This window comes from Hemitrygon akajei, chromosome 7, assembly GCF_048418815.1.
Source record: "Hemitrygon akajei chromosome 7, sHemAka1.3, whole genome shotgun sequence".
Lineage (NCBI taxonomy): Eukaryota > Metazoa > Chordata > Chondrichthyes > Myliobatiformes > Dasyatidae > Hemitrygon > Hemitrygon akajei.
Genome location: NC_133130.1, coordinates 130,348,509 through 130,367,118, shown reverse-complemented (window position 1 = coordinate 130,367,118; position 18,610 = coordinate 130,348,509). Strand labels below are relative to the sequence as shown.

Below are 18,610 nucleotides of genomic sequence, written 5' to 3'. Positions count from 1 at the left end.
GTTAAAGGGACAGGTTGAGCGGGCCACAGGAATCGGTGCTGGGTCCATTATTGTCATCTGTATCAACTGCTTCAGCAAATTTGCAAATGACAACAAGATCAAGGGTGTAGTAGGCAGCGAGGAAGACAACTGGGAAAATGGGCTTTCGGTGCTGTTGGGCAAAGCATTTTCGGTATGCAAAGGGAGCTTTTTTCCATTTCCTTAGAAATGTTATTAATCTGTTGCAGGATTTGCATAAAATCATTATCACATTGTACACTCTGCAACTTGTCCTCCAGCAATAATTTGACAGTCTGAGCACAGAACAGACTTCTTAACCCTTTTCTGAGCATTTTGGATAAACACCAAACTACAAAGTTACACAGTGGCTTTGCAGAGTCACATTTGGACAGTCGGTTTGCTATAGGACATGGGATCAGAATTAGGCCATTTGGCCCATCGAGTCTGCTCCGCCATTCCATCATGGCTGATTTACTATCCCTTCAACCCCATTCTGTTGCTTTCTCCCCATAATCGTTGACGCCCTGACTAATTAAAAACCTATTAACCTCAGCTTTAAATATACCAAAGGACTTGCCCTCCTCAGCCATCTGTGACAACGAATTCCATAGATTTACCATCCTCTGACTAAAGAAATTCCTCCTCATCTCTCTTCTAAAGGGACATTCCTCTATTTGGAGGCTGTGCCCTTTGGTCCTGGACTCCTCCACCATCTTTTCCACATCCACTCTACATAGGCCATTCAGTCCTGGTTTGCTGTAGTACCTGTTACAGCCTCGGGTGATATTGATCCATTTCAGTGGGTCACCATGGTAATGTAGCAGTTAGCACAAAACCATTAGAGCTCGTCGTGTTGGAGTTTGATTCCGGCATCCTCTATTAGAAAGTTTGTATGTCCTTCAAGAATGCGTGTGGGTTTCCACCAGGGTGCTCCGGTTTCCTCCCACAGTCCAAAGACGTACCAGTTAATCCTGTGGTAAGGCTTGGGTTAAATTGGTGGGTTGCTGGGCAGACTGGTTCAAAGGCCAGAAGAGCCTGTTCAAGCTGTATCTCTAAATAAATTGGACAGATTCTGACAGGGGGTTGGCAAGCTGGCTGTGAGCTTACAGAATGACGGAGCAATTTATTCCTGCTCCCCTTGTTGTTGTTAGTTTCCCTCTGTGGTGTCCGCCCCGTGCCTTCCTCCTGCCCAACCCGTCTCAGGGAGGTTCTCCCCTCACCTTCTCAGGCACGGAAACTCACTGACTTAACCGACACCCGGCGTCTACACAGGACTGTCTGCCCTTGATTACACTTTAGGAAGTCTGTAATTAGTGCTCAGGGAGTGGGTGTGGGCATTTAAAACTATCTTCTTATAATCACACTAATCTGACCAGTTCCTCGTTTGGAAAGTTGCCTTGGCTCTTCGAGGAGTTTTAACTCAAATGACAACCCTTCCTTTCGGGTCAGTAATCTGGGAATGTCATCAGAAACCCCCACCCCCCACCCAATGACAATGTCTTACTCCACTGGGAATATCCACAAGGGGGCAGCACAGGAGTGTAACGCTTCAAAGCACCGACTGAACATTTTGTTTTCAAATCCCACTCCGTAAGGAGTTGTACGTTCTCCCCATGACCGTGTGGGTTTCCTGTGGGTGCTCCGGTTTCCTCCCACAGTCCAAAGGCGTACCGGTCAGGGCTGGTGAGGTGCTGTCATGTTACGTTGCTGCTGGAAGCGTGGTGACATGTGCAGGGTGAAGTCCACAGTGAGTTCTTTAGTCATGTTGGTGAGCCATTGAACCAAATGGGAGGTCAGGACGTCTGATGCACCTCCTGTCATTAAAGCTGCAAGAACAGCTCAATTCAAAGTCAGTCAGAAAGGGTAAGATGAGGGAACACACACCAGTCTTCATAGAGGGATCAGAAGTGGAAAGAGGGAGTTCCTGGGTGTCAATATCTCTAACCTGGACCCAACATATTGATGCAGCTATAAAGAAGCATCACCACGACTATACTTCATTAGGAGCGTGAGGAGATTTGGTCTGTCACCAAAGACACTCGCAAATTTCTACAGATGTGCAGTGGATAGCATTTTAACTGGCTGTATCACCATTTGTTATGGGGAGGCTACTGCACAGGATTGAAATAAGCTGCAGAGAGTTGTAAACTCAGTCAGCTCCATCATGGACACTGGCCTTCGTAATATCCAGGACATCTTCAAGGAGCGATTCCTCAAAAAGGCGGCGTCCATCATTAAGGACCCCCATCACCCAGGACATGCCCTCTTCACATTGTTACCATCAGGGAGGAGGTACAGGAGCCTGAAGACACACGCTCAGTGATTCAGGAACAGTTTCTTCCCCTCTGTCACCAGATCTGTGAATGGATATTGATCACATGAACACTACCTCACTATTTTCTATTTCTATTTTTGCACTACTTATTTAATTTAACTATTTAGTATATAATATTCACTGTAATTCAGATTTTTTTCTATTATTGTAGAGACAACGAATTTCACAACATATGCCGATGATATTAAACCTGATGCGGATTTGAAATGTGTCCAGGCCTGTGATTCATGTATTAGTCAGCCGGCTGATGTAACTCTTGTCAGATTCTGAGACCAGTTATCACGGATTAATTTGGAAAACAGAAACTGGTTTTGTTTATTTCAAAGAGCAAAAGGAAACTCCAGGCTGAGGACATGAGGAATCTCCACCCTTCCTTCATGGTTTCAGTGTGGGAAGTCTTCATTTTTAATCGCCACAGGAACTTGAATTGTCAATTACTCACTCAGTGGCCACTTGAACCCAATATAGTGCCACTGGGTGGACAGTACGGGGCAAACACATAGCTAGCTGGGGTACCTGAGACTTTTACACAGTACTCTATTTGTCAACATGGAGTGGAGAGCGAGTCTGTAAATCTGATGGGAGCAAAGGATGTTGGGAATGGTGAGGGTAGAGCGCCGTGGGAGGGGTGTGGGACAGGTGGCAGAGAAGGAGTTCCAGAGAGTGGGGGGGGGGGGGGCGCAGGTACAAGCACACCCATTCCTGAGACACCAGGCAAGGTCATTTGATTCCGAACAATTGGTTTATTGATCATTACAGAATGTCTGTCTGGCCCTTCCCCTCTCCCTTCCCCTTTTCCCAACCATGATTCCCCTCTCCCTGCCCCCTTCCCACTCTCAGCCCACAATAGAGACCCAGATCAGAATCAGGTTTATCATCACTCACATATGTCATGAAATTTGTTGTTTTAGGTGGCTATAATACAGTGCAATGCATAAAATTCCTACAGTACTGTGTAAAAGCCTTAGGCACCCTGGCTATATATAGGTGCCTAAGATTTTTGCACAGTACTAAATGTTTGTGGTCTTCTGCTGCTGTAGACCATCCACTAGAGGGTTTGACGTGTTGTGCGTTCAGAGATGCTCTTCTGCACACCACTGTTGGAATGCGTGGTTATTTGAGTTACTGTCACCTTCCTGTCAGCTTGAACCAGTCTGGCCATTGATTAGTCAGGGTGTCAAAGGTTACAGGGAGAAGGCAGGAGAATAGGGTTGAGAGGGATAGTAAATCAGCCATGATGGAATGGCAGAGCTGATTCATAGAAACATAGAAAACCTACAGCACAGTTCAGGCCCTTCGGCCCATAAAGCTGTGCTGAACATATCCTTACCTGAGAAATTACCTAGGGTTACCCATAGCACTTTATTTTTCTGAGCTCTTAAAAGACTGTTCCTGAACCTGATGGTGTGAGTCCTGAGGCTCCTGTACCTCCTTCCTGATGGCAGCAGCGAGAAGAGAGCTTGGCCTGGGTGGTGGGACCCTTGATTTTGACTGCTGCTTTCCTGCAACAGCACTCCGTGTAAGTGTGCTCAGTGGTGGAGGCCTTTATCCGTCATGGATTGGGCTGTATCCACTACTTCTTGCAAGCTTTTCTGTTCAAGAGCATTGGTCCAATTTCTCTCTCTCTCTCTCTCTCTCTCTGTTATTAGGCACCTGAAGTTATCATGTCCCAGAACTATGATGCCAAGGCCGACCTGTGGAGCATCGGGACTATCGTTTACCAGTGTCTGACAGGAAAAGCTCCCTTCCAGGTATGTACCATTGATCCTACACCTTCTTCCTCAACTGCCTGGAGTGGGATCGCTCAAAAGCCCCAGTGAATCAAAGACAATACCACAAGGAAGATCCCTGCCACAAACACATGAAGCACTAAAAACACGAGAGACTCTGCAGATGTTGGAAACCCAGAGTAACACACACACACACAAAATGCTGGAGGAACTCAGCAGGTCAGGCAGCATCTATGGAAATGAATAAACAGTCGACGTTTCGGGCTGAGACCCTTCATCAGGACTGGAAAGGAAGGAGGAAAATGTCTGAATAAAAAGGGAGGGGAAAGGGAAGAGGACAAGCTGGAAGGTGATAGGTGAAGCCAGTTGGGTGGGAAAGGTCAAGGGCTGGAGAAGAAGGAATCTGATAAGAGAGAGGGGAGTGGACCATAGGAGAAAGGGAAGGAGGAGGGGACCCAGGGGGAAATAGTAGGCTTTCTTTCTCAGTCCTGAAGAAGGGTCTCGGCCTGAAACGTCAGCTGTTTACTCTTTTCCATAGATGTTGCTTAACCTGCTGAGTTCCTTCAGCGATTTGTGCGTGTTGAGGTAAAAAGTTTACCTCCGTTGTTAGATTAGTTATCTTTGTTAAATCTGGACCTGTGACTGTAAGATCTTTGACTGCTATTCAAAGATCATCCAGTTAGGCCATAGATTCCAACTTGGGGTCCACAGACCCCTTGATTAATGGTGGGGGTCCATGGCATAAAAAAAAGATTGGGAACTTCTGAATTAGGGAAAATTTACTTGTCAATTAGCTGGCAATGTAGCAGGTTACCTGATGATCTCATCAGTTGGGGTCCTGGGGTGTGGCGGGTCTCAGGTGATGACATCTCCAGACAACCGTGTACATAGGCTGTCCCAAGTAACTCTCGGCAAAGCTCAGGTCATTGTCCTGCTGCTGTTATGTGAGGAAGCTCTGAGTCTTTGGGGGTGGAATTGACTGGAAAGCATAGGAGGCGAATGTGGCCATTCAGCCCATCGAGCCACTCCACCATTCTATTGTGGCTGACTTAACCCTCTTAAATCCCATTCTCCTGCTTTTCCCCCGTAACCTTTGACACCCTGATTAATTTTCTTAAGTGTATTTAAGCTTCTAAAATTATAATGTGAGTGTCAAAAGAAGCCAAATTAAATCCACAGTGATTCAATGTTGAAAAACAATAAAACATGAAAACTTCCGGGGGGGGGGGGGGGTGAATACGTTTTATAGACACTGTATATGACAGCCCAAACATGCAAAGCTATCTGCTTGAGAGAAAGAAATTCCACTGCCCCTAATTGCAGTTCAAGATTTGAAATATTAGCACCAAATTCTTCTTGTGATTTGCCCCACTAAATGATGAGCTGAGACCGAGGTTATGGGCCTACTCTGCCAGCTCCGGGCTCCGGGTCAACGGGACTCAATTTGGCTCGGAACGTCGTTGCTTCCTTTTACTGTTTGCGTGGTTTGTGGGTTTTTTCCTCTTTCTCTGTGCATTGGGGGTTGGTCTTTCCTTTTAATTGGGTCCTTTTGGGTTTCTTGTACTGTGGCTGCCTGTTAGCAGACGAATCGCAAGGTTGTACGATTTACACGTTGTTTGATAATAAATGTACTTTGACTCCTTCGAATGTGTGCCGCAGAGGCAGCATCATTCGCAACACCCATTCCGTCATTCTCTGCAAGAAATCTTCAGAGTTCATCCAGAGATCACAGTGTCTTTGTTTCAGACTAACTCTCCAAATCAATTGAAACAAACAGGCAGATACAAGATGTTCCGAAGGGCCTCACAGTCGAAGATACACTGTCTCGAGCACAGATAACACAGCAGTCAACGAGTCTTCCCACGTTCAGCGGACTGATAAGGAGCAGATAATCTGTCTGAGAGATGCTGGACAAACCTTGGCCACGGGTACTCAGCCTTGGAGGCCGCCTCAGTGTCCAGGCTCAGAGAGCTGGGGAACTCGTGTGAGGAACTCTGCTGGGTCTCGGAGATCAGACACCAGCACATCTGGTAACCTTAACTGGCAGGTCCTGCTCCAGCTTTCAGCAAACTCATTTCCACATTTCCCCAGAACCGTAGCAAGGGCTTCAGTTTATAGGATGTCCCTCCAGAACAGGATTTCCCTCTAGAACAGAGATGAGGAGGATTTCTTTAGCCAGAGGGTGGTGAATCTGTGGAATTCATTGTCGCTGACGGCTGTGGAGGCCGAGTGTATATAGGTATATATTACATGGAGGTTGATAGGTTCTTTATTATTAAGGTTGTCTAAAGTTAAGGGGAGAGGCAGAGGAATGGGTTTGAAATGGATAGTAAACCAGTCATGGTGGAGTGGTGGGCCGGATGGCCTACTTTTGCTCCTTTGCTTTATAGTCTAACCCAAACCAGTAGCTCCTTGTTGGTGGCTCTCCCACTTGGGAAAATATCTCAAGGTCTACGCTCTCCCACCTCCTTAAGATCTTAGATGTTTGAATTGGATCACCACTGTTCTCCAGAACTCCAATGAATTCAGCCTCTCTGGACAGGACATCCCTCTCGTCCCAGGAATTAGCCCGGTGAATTTCCTTTGGAAGGCCTTAAGAGGATCAAAATTGTGTTCCATGTGACGTCTCACCAACATACTGTACAACAACCTCAACAAAGCATCCCATCTCCTGTACTCAGTTCATTGATTTATGAAGGTCAATGTGCCACAAAGCTTTCTTCCCAACCCTGTCCATCAGTAATGTCACTTTAATGAATTATGGGCCTGTATTCCCAGATCTCTCTGTTTTACCACACTTCCCAGTGCCCTACCACTCACCGTGTAAGCCCTACCCTGGTTTGCCCTCCCAAAGTGCAACATCTCATGTTTGTCTGCGTTAAGTCCCATCTGCCATTTTTTCAGCTGATGCAGATCCCACCTCAAACTTCGAGAGCCTTCCACACTGTCCACTATACCCCCAATCTCAGTGTCAAAAACAGATAGGAACAATTCTTGTCAAGTCAAGTTTATTGTCATTTAACTATGTGACAACGTTTCTCCAGACCAGGGCCGAAAGCACAGTAGTGCACAAACACACAACAAATTAGGAAAGTAAGAATTAAATCTCCAAATGAATTGCACGTGGATAAATAAAGTAAAGTGCATAAATTAATGTTGCGGGGTACAGTGCAAATTATCTGGTGACACCAAATGTGATACGGCAGGGAGTTCTGAAGATGGAAAAATCTGTTTCCCATCCTGACCATTTTTGTTTTAATGCATCGGAGTCTCTTGTCTGATGGTAGAAAGTCAAATTGGATGCTGGACAGTTGGGTGGGATCCTTAATAATACTAAGGGCCCTGAGTAAGCAGCGCTCCTGATAAATGCCCCCAATGGATGGTCAGGAGACCCCTATGATCCTCTCGGCTGTTCTCACAGTTCTTTGTCGGGACTTCAGTCCGAGGCTCGGCTGCTCCCGTTACCAGGTGAAGATGCAGCTTGTTAGGACGCTCTTTGTGTAATAGTAACAATTATATAACCAGACGGAAGAACGTTGAAACTCCATTCAGTCCTTGTTACCTGCTGACTTGCTATCTGTGGTTTCTCAAGGTCAGTTATGTATTGCCAGTAGAGTTGGTAATACAGTGACCCCCCCCACCCCACCCCAGAATCCAGTGTACCCTGTTAACGCGTGGGAAAGTAGTGAGATGTCAGTAACGTGCGTGTGGTCAGGGTCAGGAACACTGAGTGTGTGGGCAGCAGAGTTGTCTTCTGGACTTCCTGTATCTACTTCAGGGTCAAGTCTATTGTCGTTCAATGTACACGTGTACCACCAAATTAAACAATGTTCTTCCAGAGCAAGATGCACAACACGGTGTATATAACTCACACACACACAACATGTAATGTTACCACAAATAAATAAATGAGTAATAAGGTGCGTTTGTGACACAAGTTAAAAAGTAAACAGTATAACACTACTGGCGCTTCCTGCGTAATGAGACCTGGGTGGTTACAGGGAGTTCAGTAGTTTCACGGCCTGGGGGAAGAAGCTGTTTCCCATCCTAACAGTCCTTGCCCTAATGCCACAGTACCTCCTGCCTGATGGTGGGGGGTCAAAGAGGTTGTTGGATGGATGGGAGGGAACACTGACAATGCCAAGGGCCCTGTGTGCGTGGTGCTCCGGATAAATATCTCTGATGGGTGGAAGAGAGACCCTGATGATTATCTCAGTGATCCAGTTCCAATTTCTTTATAAATTACAGGCTGAAGCATTTTGGGAAGTCAAACGGCTGCAGGATTTATACATACATAGGTGTACAAGTGCATAATTGCTAGTAACAGTCATCGGGGTGGTGGAAAAGGTGTTCAGCAGGCTGGCCTTCATCAGTCAGGGCTCTGAGTACAGGAGCTGGGGCAGGATCTTGCCGTTATACAAATCAGTGGTCTAGCAGTTACAAACCAGAACTGCTGAGAGACTGAGCCAGGAGATCGATCGACACTGTATGGCGCACTTCCAAAATAACAAACCTCCAAATCGAGAAAGGCACGTTCCATCCTTTATTACAAAGCCAGCAGAGACGAGCCATCTTGTAGCGATTAAGAAAACTAACACAACTAAAATGAGTGATATAATGATCTTATCATTCCATTTAGCGATATCAGAATTAGCATTCTATACATATTTATTTATCGAGGTTCAGCACAGAATAGGCCCTTCTGGCCCTTCCAACCAGCAACCCCTGATTTAATCTTAGCCTAATCCTGGACTATTTACAATGACCTATTAACCTACCAGTTGGTACACCTTTGGACTGTGGGAAGAAACCGGAGCACCCGGAGGAAACCTACATGGCCACGGGAAGAACGTGCAAACTCCTTACAGGCAGCAGCGGGAATCTACCCATTCTAATAGTCTCCCGATTAGCAGTCCCAATTACTGTTCCACAGAATTACCACAACTAATTAGCAGTCAGCAAAAAAAATCATTTGTATTATACACAATTATAAACAAAAAAAAATCATTTATATTATAAACTAAACTAAGCAACTAAATAACCACAATGAAATCTGCAGATGCTTGAAATCCAAGCAACACACGCAAAATGCTGGAGGAACTCAGCAGGTCAGGCAGCATCTATGGAGCAGAATAAGCTGTCGACATTTCAGGCTGAGACCCATCATCAGGACTGGAAAGGAAGGGGAGAAGACAGGGTGGGGGGAAGACCTACAAGGTGGTAGGTAGGTGATAGGTGAAACTGGGGGAGGGAGAAGGGTGAAGTATGGAGCTGGGAAGTTGATTGGTGAAAGAGATAGAGGGCTGGAGAAGGAAGAGTCTGGTAGGAGAGGACAGAAGGCCACGGAAGAAAGAAAGGGGAGGAGCACCAGAGGGAGGCGATGAGCTGAGAGGGGGAAACAGGAATGGGGAATCTGAAGGGAGGTGCAGTGTGGACAGTTACTGGAAGTACAAGGAATTGATGTTCATGCCATCAGGCTACCCAGACAGAACATAAGGTGTTGTTCCTCCGACCTGAGTGTGGCCTCTTCGTGGCTGTAGAGGAGTCATGGACTGACACGTCGGAATGGGGATGGGGAGCAGGATTGAATTGGGTGGCCACTGGGAGATCCTGCTTTTTCTGGCAGATGGAGTGTAGGCGCTTGGTGAAGCTGTCCCCCTCATTTCCTCTGCACTTCAGGGATCCAATGAAGTGCTGTCTTGAGGACGGTCCCCCTTCTCACCTCGTGCTCAATCCATCTCCAATGTTTCCTCATGAGGATTGTGGCCATGTCCGCTTAATGACACTGAAGGCGTAGGCCGTGCTCGGAGATCTTTCTCGGCCAGAGAATACAGAGGATCTTCCCTGGTGCTGAATTATTTGAACAGCGGTTATCTGACTGGCTGAATTTTATCTGCAAGTATGGATGGAATTTTTCTTACCAGTGTGTATAAAGAGAGCTGACCGTGCAGAGGCACCATCTTCTTTTACTGATATCATTTGCCTCTTCACTCACTGGACTTCTATCACTGTCTGTTTTTCAATTGTCTTTGTTCTATTAACAAAACGATCGTGAAGCAACAAGTTTTGTGCCTCACTCCTGACCTCCAAAAGTGCCTTGGATTAAAAACAGCATTCTAGGTGAGGAAGGCAGCCATGGCTTCGCAGTCTATGACTCGTCGATGGGTATCAGTGAACCGATCTGGAAACATCGGGTATGGGCCAAAACATGGCGGCGGGGTCCAGGCCCAGAGCGCTTTGATGCAGCAGGGCCCAGGTCTTAGAGCAAGGAACGACCCAATGTTTGTGTGATTTAAACACTGGGTCAGTTTGATTGAAAAGGCTGGGTGTTGGGACCAGAGGCAGGGGTTGGACTGGTTCTGCTCGCTGTTGTTCCATGACACTTTCTCCGCTCTTCCCTGCACTGAGGCCATGGGCCTGCTCTTGCTGTTCTGAGCTCCACAGCGATTACTTCTGCTGTGTGCTGCTGTGAGGCTGAAGCCTCGGGCCTGCTCTGGGCTCCGTGTCTGAGGATGAATTTCCATTCTAAATGCTACTTGCTTACTATTATTGTTTGCACTATTCTCTCTCTCCCTCTCCCTCTCCCTCTCTCCCTACCCTCCTCTCCCCCACCACCACACCTGCACAGTGGATGTTGGTTGTTTGTACGGGTTCTTCTGGGTTTCTTTGTGGCTGCCTGTAAGGAGACAAATCACAAGGTTGTGTAATGTTTACATACTTTAAAAATAGGTGTGATTTGAACTTTGAACCAGATGGGTTTTTGTCCATTGCCTGCTGTGGTCAAGTTGGATTGACGATGAACTGACTGAAAACATCCCATTCTTTTTGTTTCAGGCCAACAGTCCGCAGAATCTCCGCCTGTTCTACGAGAAAAATAAGGCCCTCGTTCCAAAGTAAGCCAATTGGTACTGTCCAGATGTGTCCAGCGGGTTTTCTGTCCAGGTTTGCCTCTGTCCATGTGTTGCTGCCTGAGCAGGGACAAGGTCCAGGAAGCAAAGGCCTTGGAAGTTGGATAAGCACCCATGGGTGATGGTGCTAGGGGACAGGGTGGAGCAGGGGAGTGGCCAGAAATTGGAACTGGTTTGTTATTGTTACATATACAGAGGTACAGCGGTAAACTTGTCTTGGTCTGTCTTGCATACAGATGGGTTAGGTTAAAATGCCGACAGGCCTATACTGTGCTGTCGTGTTCTGTATTCTAATATGAATTAATATTCATGATCTAATTAGGCGAATATTGAACTCTGCCAATTAATTCACATTTCCCTATTGTTACTGAAGATGGAAGGAAAACAAAACACGGATTTAATTAACATTCATTCATGTAATGACACATGGAAGTGTAGTATGCCAGGGTCCGTATCCTTGCAGAGTTTTTATGGGCTGGGGGTCAGGGCTGCCGTCATGTGGGGAAGCTCACGGTGTCTGTGTTATTCCTGCCAACAGCATCCCGAGGGAGACCTCGAGCCACCTGCGTCACCTGCTGCTGGGACTTCTCCTGCGCAACTACAAGGAGAGGATGGACTTCAGTGAGTAGCCCCTTCACCCCTTCCTCCGTTCGCAGAACGTAGAACACTACAGCACAGAACAGGCCCTTCAGCCCACAATGTTGTGCTGACCCTCTAACCTACTCTAAGTTCAATCTATCCCTTCCTCCTACAGAGCCCTCCATCAGACCTCTGAATGGATAATAAACCCATGATCAACACCTCACTATTTATTCTTTGTTCTTTTTGCACTACTGATTTAATTAAATTTATATATATATTTCTTCTTATAATTTATAGTTTTTAAAAGTTATTGTGTATTGCAATGTACTGCTGCTGCAAAACAGCAAACTTGATATACGCCAGTGATAGTAAACCTGATTCAGATTTCTGTGTCTCTTAAATACCCCTGATGTATCTGCCTCTACCACCAGCACTCTCTACTCTCTGTGTAAAATACCTACAGTGCTGTGCAAAAGTCTCAGGCACATATATATATATATATACTTAGTGTGCCTAAGACGTTTGCTCAGTCCTGTATTTGTCACCATGAAGCGGAGAGCGAGTTTGTAAATCTGGTAGGAACAAAGGATGTTGGGAATGGAGAGGTGGGAGGGGTGTGGGACAAGTGGCAGAGAAGGTGTGCCGGGGCGGGGACTGGAGTGGGTGCAGACACACCCAGCCCTGAGATACCAGACAAGGTCATTTGATTCCAAACAATTGGTTTATTGATCATTACAGAATGTCTCTCTGGTGCTTTCCACTCCCTCCCCTCTCCCTTCCCCTTTCCCCAACCATGATTTCCCTCTCCCTGCCCCCTTCCCACTCTCAGTCCACAATAGAGACCCAGATCAGAATCAGGTTTATCATCACTCACATACATCATGAAATTTGTGTTTTTTTGTGGCAGCAGTACAGTGCAATACATAAAATTACTACAGTACTGTGCAAAAGTCTTAGGCATCCTAGCTGTGTATACTGTATGTGCCTTAGACTTTAGCATAGTACTGTACATTTGAAAGAAGTACACGTTGGTGGGTAAATTATCTGCTATAAATTGTGACCCCCCCCCCCCCATGGGTTAATGAGAATCTAGGGGGGAGGAATTGAGAGGAATGTGGGCCCTCCATTGGTCAGGGTTGACCATGGGTGATACATCCCATCTGTCTTTTGAAACACAAGCCTGGGCAGTACGATATGGAGAGCTAGCTGTTGCCCGTGTAGCGAGCTCCCCCTCTCCACACAGCTGATGAATCCAAAGGAGTGGCAGAGACCGACACAGTTCAGCACCAGCGAAGTCGCTGGAGTTCCCAGTCAGCATTGAACTCAATGTAAGACTGCCGTAGGCATTCCAGCTCCAGAATTTTCCCTCGGGGTTTACTCCTGAAGCCTTCCCCATGAGTCAGTACAGAGTTACAGGTTGGCATGGACTAGATGGGCTGAAAGGCCTGTTTCTATGCTGTAGTGCTCTATGACTTCTCAAGTCCCGATATAGGGCCTTGGCCCAATATGCCAACTGTCAGCAGGCAAAGGTTGGTGCACAGTGTGGAGACACCTCACCTCATAACTAATAAGTGTGTCTTGTCGTTTGCAGACGATTTCTTCCATCACCCTTTCCTGGATGTCAGCTCATCCATGAAGAAATGTAAGTGAGTGAAAGACGCTGTGGCGCTGTGCCTCAGTATGGACCAGCAGACAGGTTCTTGGCTGTTCCGTACACAGCACTGTGGTCCTCCAGCCTTCCTGCCAGGATCCAGCTCTCTCTCTCCTGGCTCACTGTGAAAATTTATTCACACACAAAATACAAACATCAGGAATTTACAAATGAATTCATTGCCCATTATGCCACTGGTGTCTAGGACAGGAATGAAAGTTCTCCATCTCTGGCTGTCCTTGGCCATATAGAAGGAATATTCACTGCTGTTTCTGAAACAGTTTTGTTTTGCCAGTCAGGGTTGTTAGCCCTGAGCTGAACCCCCGAACCTGGAGGACCGGTGAAGCACTCTTGGTCTGACCTCTACCCTTTGACCTGTTTGGCATGGTGACCCTTCCAAGAGCCAAAGCATAAAGCCCTGACTCCAGCCAGCATAGCTCTCCGGGTCAGTGAGGCACGCAAGCCTCCAAACCGTACGACAAGGTTGTTGTCCTCTTGGAGGAGGGATTTACAAGACTGTGAACAAATTCAAATTAAAATATGATTTTATTAAAACACTCAATTCACTATTCCTGGAAATCCTTCACTGTACCCATGGTGACCACATCCTCCCTCTCCATGGACACCCAGGCATAAACAAATCTCACAGGCAGTCTGCTCGGACAGTGCCCTCAACTCCATGAACAGTCATCTTGGCCAGGCCCAGGAACAGGCCGACCAGGACATCCTCTGAGTTGCTCACTCTTCTCCTTACTGGATGCCCACCGCTCAGGAAGGCGGGGCTGACGTGAGCAGTATCCCCTTCAGATACACAATCTGTGGCCCCCCCCCCCCCATGTAGATACGGTACACTGACCCCTCCCAGCCACAGAAAGGACAGGAGGATGGGGTGTCCGTGGACAGAGTTAAAAACCTGTTGTGTGGTACAACCTGATGAAACACCTTCCTCTCCAGGCCCCCAATGTACAGGGGAGGACCCCTGCATAAAGAGGGGACCTCCTCTGCTGTCGATGGTAACGCAGAGTGTCCGGTCCGGAGGACTGTCCTCATGTTGTGCTGTGACTGCTTGTGTGGGACATTTCCCAATCCACTTGGAGGGAAGGAGGGAGGGGGTTGTTGGGGATGAACGATGTGTCATGTCCTCTCTGAAGGAATTCTGGGAATTTGCACAGAGCATGGTCCCACATAGTTGTGTCCAGCTGCACTGACCTCCACAGGGGGTGTTTGAGTGGTTTAAGGGGCATGGTTTCTGGGAGGTGGAGGGTGATTGCTCCCATGACTAACCCTCTGCTTTCACCTCTGTTACCAGCTGCCCCGGTGCCAATGCCAGCCTACACAGGCTCGGCCTCCAACAGCTCCTGCAGCAGTTCCTCCACCTCCCACCTCGCCTCCCCTCCGGTGAGTACAGGGGGCCTCCGAACTCAGGGGAGGGTGGAGGGGGTGGGTTCCTCCTTCTCTGCCACCATGTGGGTGGATCACTGGGTTGGGGGTCGAATCGAGCCGAGTGTAACCCCACTCTGCTCGATTCGGGGGGGGGGACGGGGGTTCGGCACGGTAATATAATAGCTAGCACAACATTTGGCAGCAAATTGGGGTTTAATTCCCACCGCTGTCTGTAAGGAGTTTGTACATTCTCCCGATGACTGTATGGGTTTCCTCTGGGTGTTCTGGTTTCCTCCTAAAGCTCAAAGAAGTATGAGTTAGGAATAGGATTACTGTGTTGATGCCGGAAGTGCTGTCACACATACCAACTCTTACGTGTTGTACTTCAAAACATCAAGCTAATTCAAAGGAAGATGCCAGAGTCCGGGAACTTCTTGTTTACTTTAAGCGAGGCAAGCATATATCATGTGGTAGCGTGATAACGTGTGTTATTCACATAATTATACATCTAACCCGTAATTAATTATTAAGACCTCTCAGTTTTCATTACTGTCAGTCGCACAAGTCCCGGGTGGAAACTCAGGAATACCATCGCATTCATGAAGGATTCTTCATTGCTGCTTCTGTAACAGTTTTGTTTGACCGGTCAGGGTTGTTAGCCCTGAGCTGAACCCCCAAACCAGGAGGATCGGTGGACCACTCTTAGTCTGGCCTCTACCCTTTGACCTGTTTGGCATTGGTGACCTTATCAAGAGTCAAAACACAAGGCCCTAATTCCAGCCAGCAGAGCTCCCCGGGTCATTGAGACACTCTAGCCTCCAAACTGCAACAAGGCTGCGGTCCTCTTGGATGACTATTGACGAGGTAAAACAATACCAGAGTGTAGAATGAAGTGTTACAGTTCCAGAGAAAGTGCAGCGCAGACAGACAATAAGGTGCAAGGCTGGGTCGCGGTAGACTGTGAAGTGAAGGGCGGCACAAAAGCGTCGTGGTTAGCGCATTCGCTTCACAGCACCAGCAATTGGGGTTCGGTTCGCGCAGCTGAAGGTAGGGAGCTCGTACGTTCTCCTCATGACCACGTGGGTTTCCCCAGCTTCTCTGCTTTACCCCCACATTCCAAAGGCGGGTTAGGGTTAGTAAGCTGTGGGCACGCTATGCTGGTGAAGAATCCTTTCTGATTCGACTTGTTGCAAATGCTACGTTTCGATGTCCATGTGATGAATAAACCTAGACTCTATAATCTTTATCAACTGCTCATGGCGCTGCCTGAATCGTGAATGAGATGGTGATGTTAACATCAACGAAGCTCGGGACTGGGAACCAAAAGACTTTTTTACCCCTTCCTGCCCAAAACCGCATCATTTTTTCTGTTCTCCAGAGAACGGAGCAGAATCGAGTTGCCAGAAGACCATAAGATATAGGAGCAGGATTTGACCATTTCACCCATTGAGTCTGTCCACTATTTTATCTTGGCTGACCCTTTCCCTCTCAGCCCCAGTCTCCTGCCTTCTCCCCGTATCAAGACCAATCAAGGATCTATCAATCTCTGCCTTAAAAATGTACACACAGACTTGGCCTCCACAGCTGCCTTTGACAACAAATTCCACAGATTAACCACTCTCTGGCCAAAGAAATTCCTCCTCACCAGTGACATCACCACTGTGTCCTCGCCCCACTCCCAACGTTGACCATCTCCAGTGACATCATCACTGTGTCCTCACCCACTCCCGACGTTGACCATCTCCAATGACATCATCACTGTGTCCTCACCCCACTCCCAACGTTGACCATCTACAGTGACATCACCACTGTGTCCTCACCCCACACCCAACGTTGACCATCTCCAGTGACATCATCACTGTGTCCTCACCCCACTCCCAACGTTGACCATCTACAATGACGTCATCACTGTGTCCTCACCCCACTCCCAAAGTTGACCATCTCCAATGACATCATCACTGTGTCCTCACCCCACTCCCGACGTTGACCATCTACAGTGACGTCACCACTGTGTCCTCACCCCACACCTGGCGTTGACCATCTACAGTGATGTCATCACTGACCTCTCTCCACTCCCAACGTTGACCATCTCCAATGACATCATCACTGTGTCCTCACCCCACTCCCAACGTTGACCATCTCCAATGACGTCATCACTGTGTCCTCACCCCACTCCCGACGTTGACCATCTCCAATGACATCATCACTGTGTCCTCACCCCACTCCCAACGTTGACCATCTCCAATGACATCATCACTGTGTCCTCACCCCACTCCCGACGTTGACCATCTACAGTGATGTCACCACTGTGTCCTCACCCCACACCTGGCGTTGACCATCTACAGTGATGTCATCACTGACCTCTCTCCACTCCCAACGTTGACCATCTCCAATGACATCATCACTGTGTCGTCACCCCACTCCCAACGTTGACCATCTCCAATGACGTCATCACTGTGTCCTCACCCCACTCCCGACGTTGACCATCTACAGTGACGTCACCACTGTGTCCTCACCCCACACCCGATGTTGACCATCTCCAATGACATCATCACTGTGTCCTCACCCCACTCCCAACGTTGACCATCTACAGTGATGTCACCACTGTGTCCTCACCCCACACCCAGCGTTGACCATCTACAGTGACGTCATCACTGACCTCTCTCCACTCCCAACGTTGACCATCTACAGTGATGTCACCACTGTGTCCTCACCCCACACCCGGCATTGACCATCTACAGTGACGTCATCACTGACCTCTCTCCACTCCCAACGTTGACCATCTCCAATGACATCATCACTGTGTCCTCACCCACTCCCAACGTTGACCATCTCCAGTGACGTCATCACTGTGACCTCTCTCCACTCCCAACGTTGACCATCTACAGTGACGTCACCACTGTGTCCTCACCCCACACCCGATGTGATCCTCATATCTCTTTCCTCGCATCACTGTCTGGTACAGGGGGTGGGGGAGGAGGGGGAGGGGCCACTGCCCTGGACCAAAATAATCGGCAGAAAGCTGTAAAGTCAGCCAGCTTCATCGAGTGCACTGGCCTCCTCAGCACTGGGGACATCTTCAAGAGGCAATGTCTCCAACAGGTAGCACAGCCACCGAGGACCTCATCACCCAGGACATGTACTCTTCTCATTGCCACCATCAGGGACTCATAATTTACACTGTATTTGCTCTAATTTCACTGGGCAACTATTTTTTGAAGGCGTTTCATCAGAATTTTTTTTTTTGGTTACGATAAACTGCTTGAAGCTTGAAGTCTAAATGGGAATGGAGAAAATGAATCTAGTGTCATGTTGCTCCCCATGGTTTTGTATGTTTGTACCATGTTGTCAACCAGCTGTACGTAGTTTGGTGCTCTGTAGTTGCCAAGGAAAATTGCAGCAATATCCTTGAATGCCTTCCATGTGATTTTCTCCGGTCCTATTAGAAGCTCTTCGAATTCCCTGTCACTGATGACCTGTTTGATTTGTTGTCCAACAAAAACGCCTTCCTTAATCTCAGCATCAATTATTCTGTGAAAAGTTTGTCTCCGATATTAAAATCCTTCATGGAGATTTATAGCCTTTCTAGAACCTGTCCTGCCAAGCAGTGTCTGCCCTGCCTCAGTATGCCCAAGCGTGCCTGGACAAGATAGAAAACTTTTCAACTTACATTTTCATCAGAACCAGGTTTTTTATCAACAGCATGTGACGTGAAATTTGTTAACTTAGCAGCAGCAGTTCGACGCAACACATAATCTAGCAGAGAAAAAAGTAATAATAAATAAAATAAAAATAATAAATAAACAAGTAAATCAATTAGTAAATGAATAGATTTTAAAAAGTGCAAAAAGTGAAATACTGTATATTAAAAAAAAGTGATATAGAGTCCAAAGCTTCAATGTCCATATAAGAATCAGATGGCAGAGGGGAAGAAGCTGTTCCTGAACCACTGAGTGTGTGCCTTCAGGCTTCTGTACCTCCTCCCTGATGGCAGAGGGGAAGAAGCTGTTCCTGAATCGCT

At 47.4% G+C, this 18,610-nt stretch overlaps 1 protein-coding gene across 2 annotated transcripts in view; it reads left to right on the top strand.

Moving 5' to 3' along the window:
• The window catches only part of ulk1b (unc-51 like autophagy activating kinase 1), a 132,165-nt gene that overhangs the window by 58,451 nt on the left and 55,104 nt on the right, over positions 1-18,610 (top strand). For both annotated transcript variants that reach the window (XM_073051953.1, XM_073051952.1), the window contains exons 8-12: positions 3,985-4,086; positions 10,900-10,958; positions 11,512-11,594; positions 13,147-13,197; positions 14,516-14,604. In XM_073051953.1, coding sequence (XP_072908054.1) covers positions 3,985-4,086; positions 10,900-10,958; positions 11,512-11,594; positions 13,147-13,197; positions 14,516-14,604 — 384 coding nt within the window. The remainder of the gene's footprint in view (positions 1-3,984; positions 4,087-10,899; positions 10,959-11,511; positions 11,595-13,146; positions 13,198-14,515; positions 14,605-18,610) is intronic.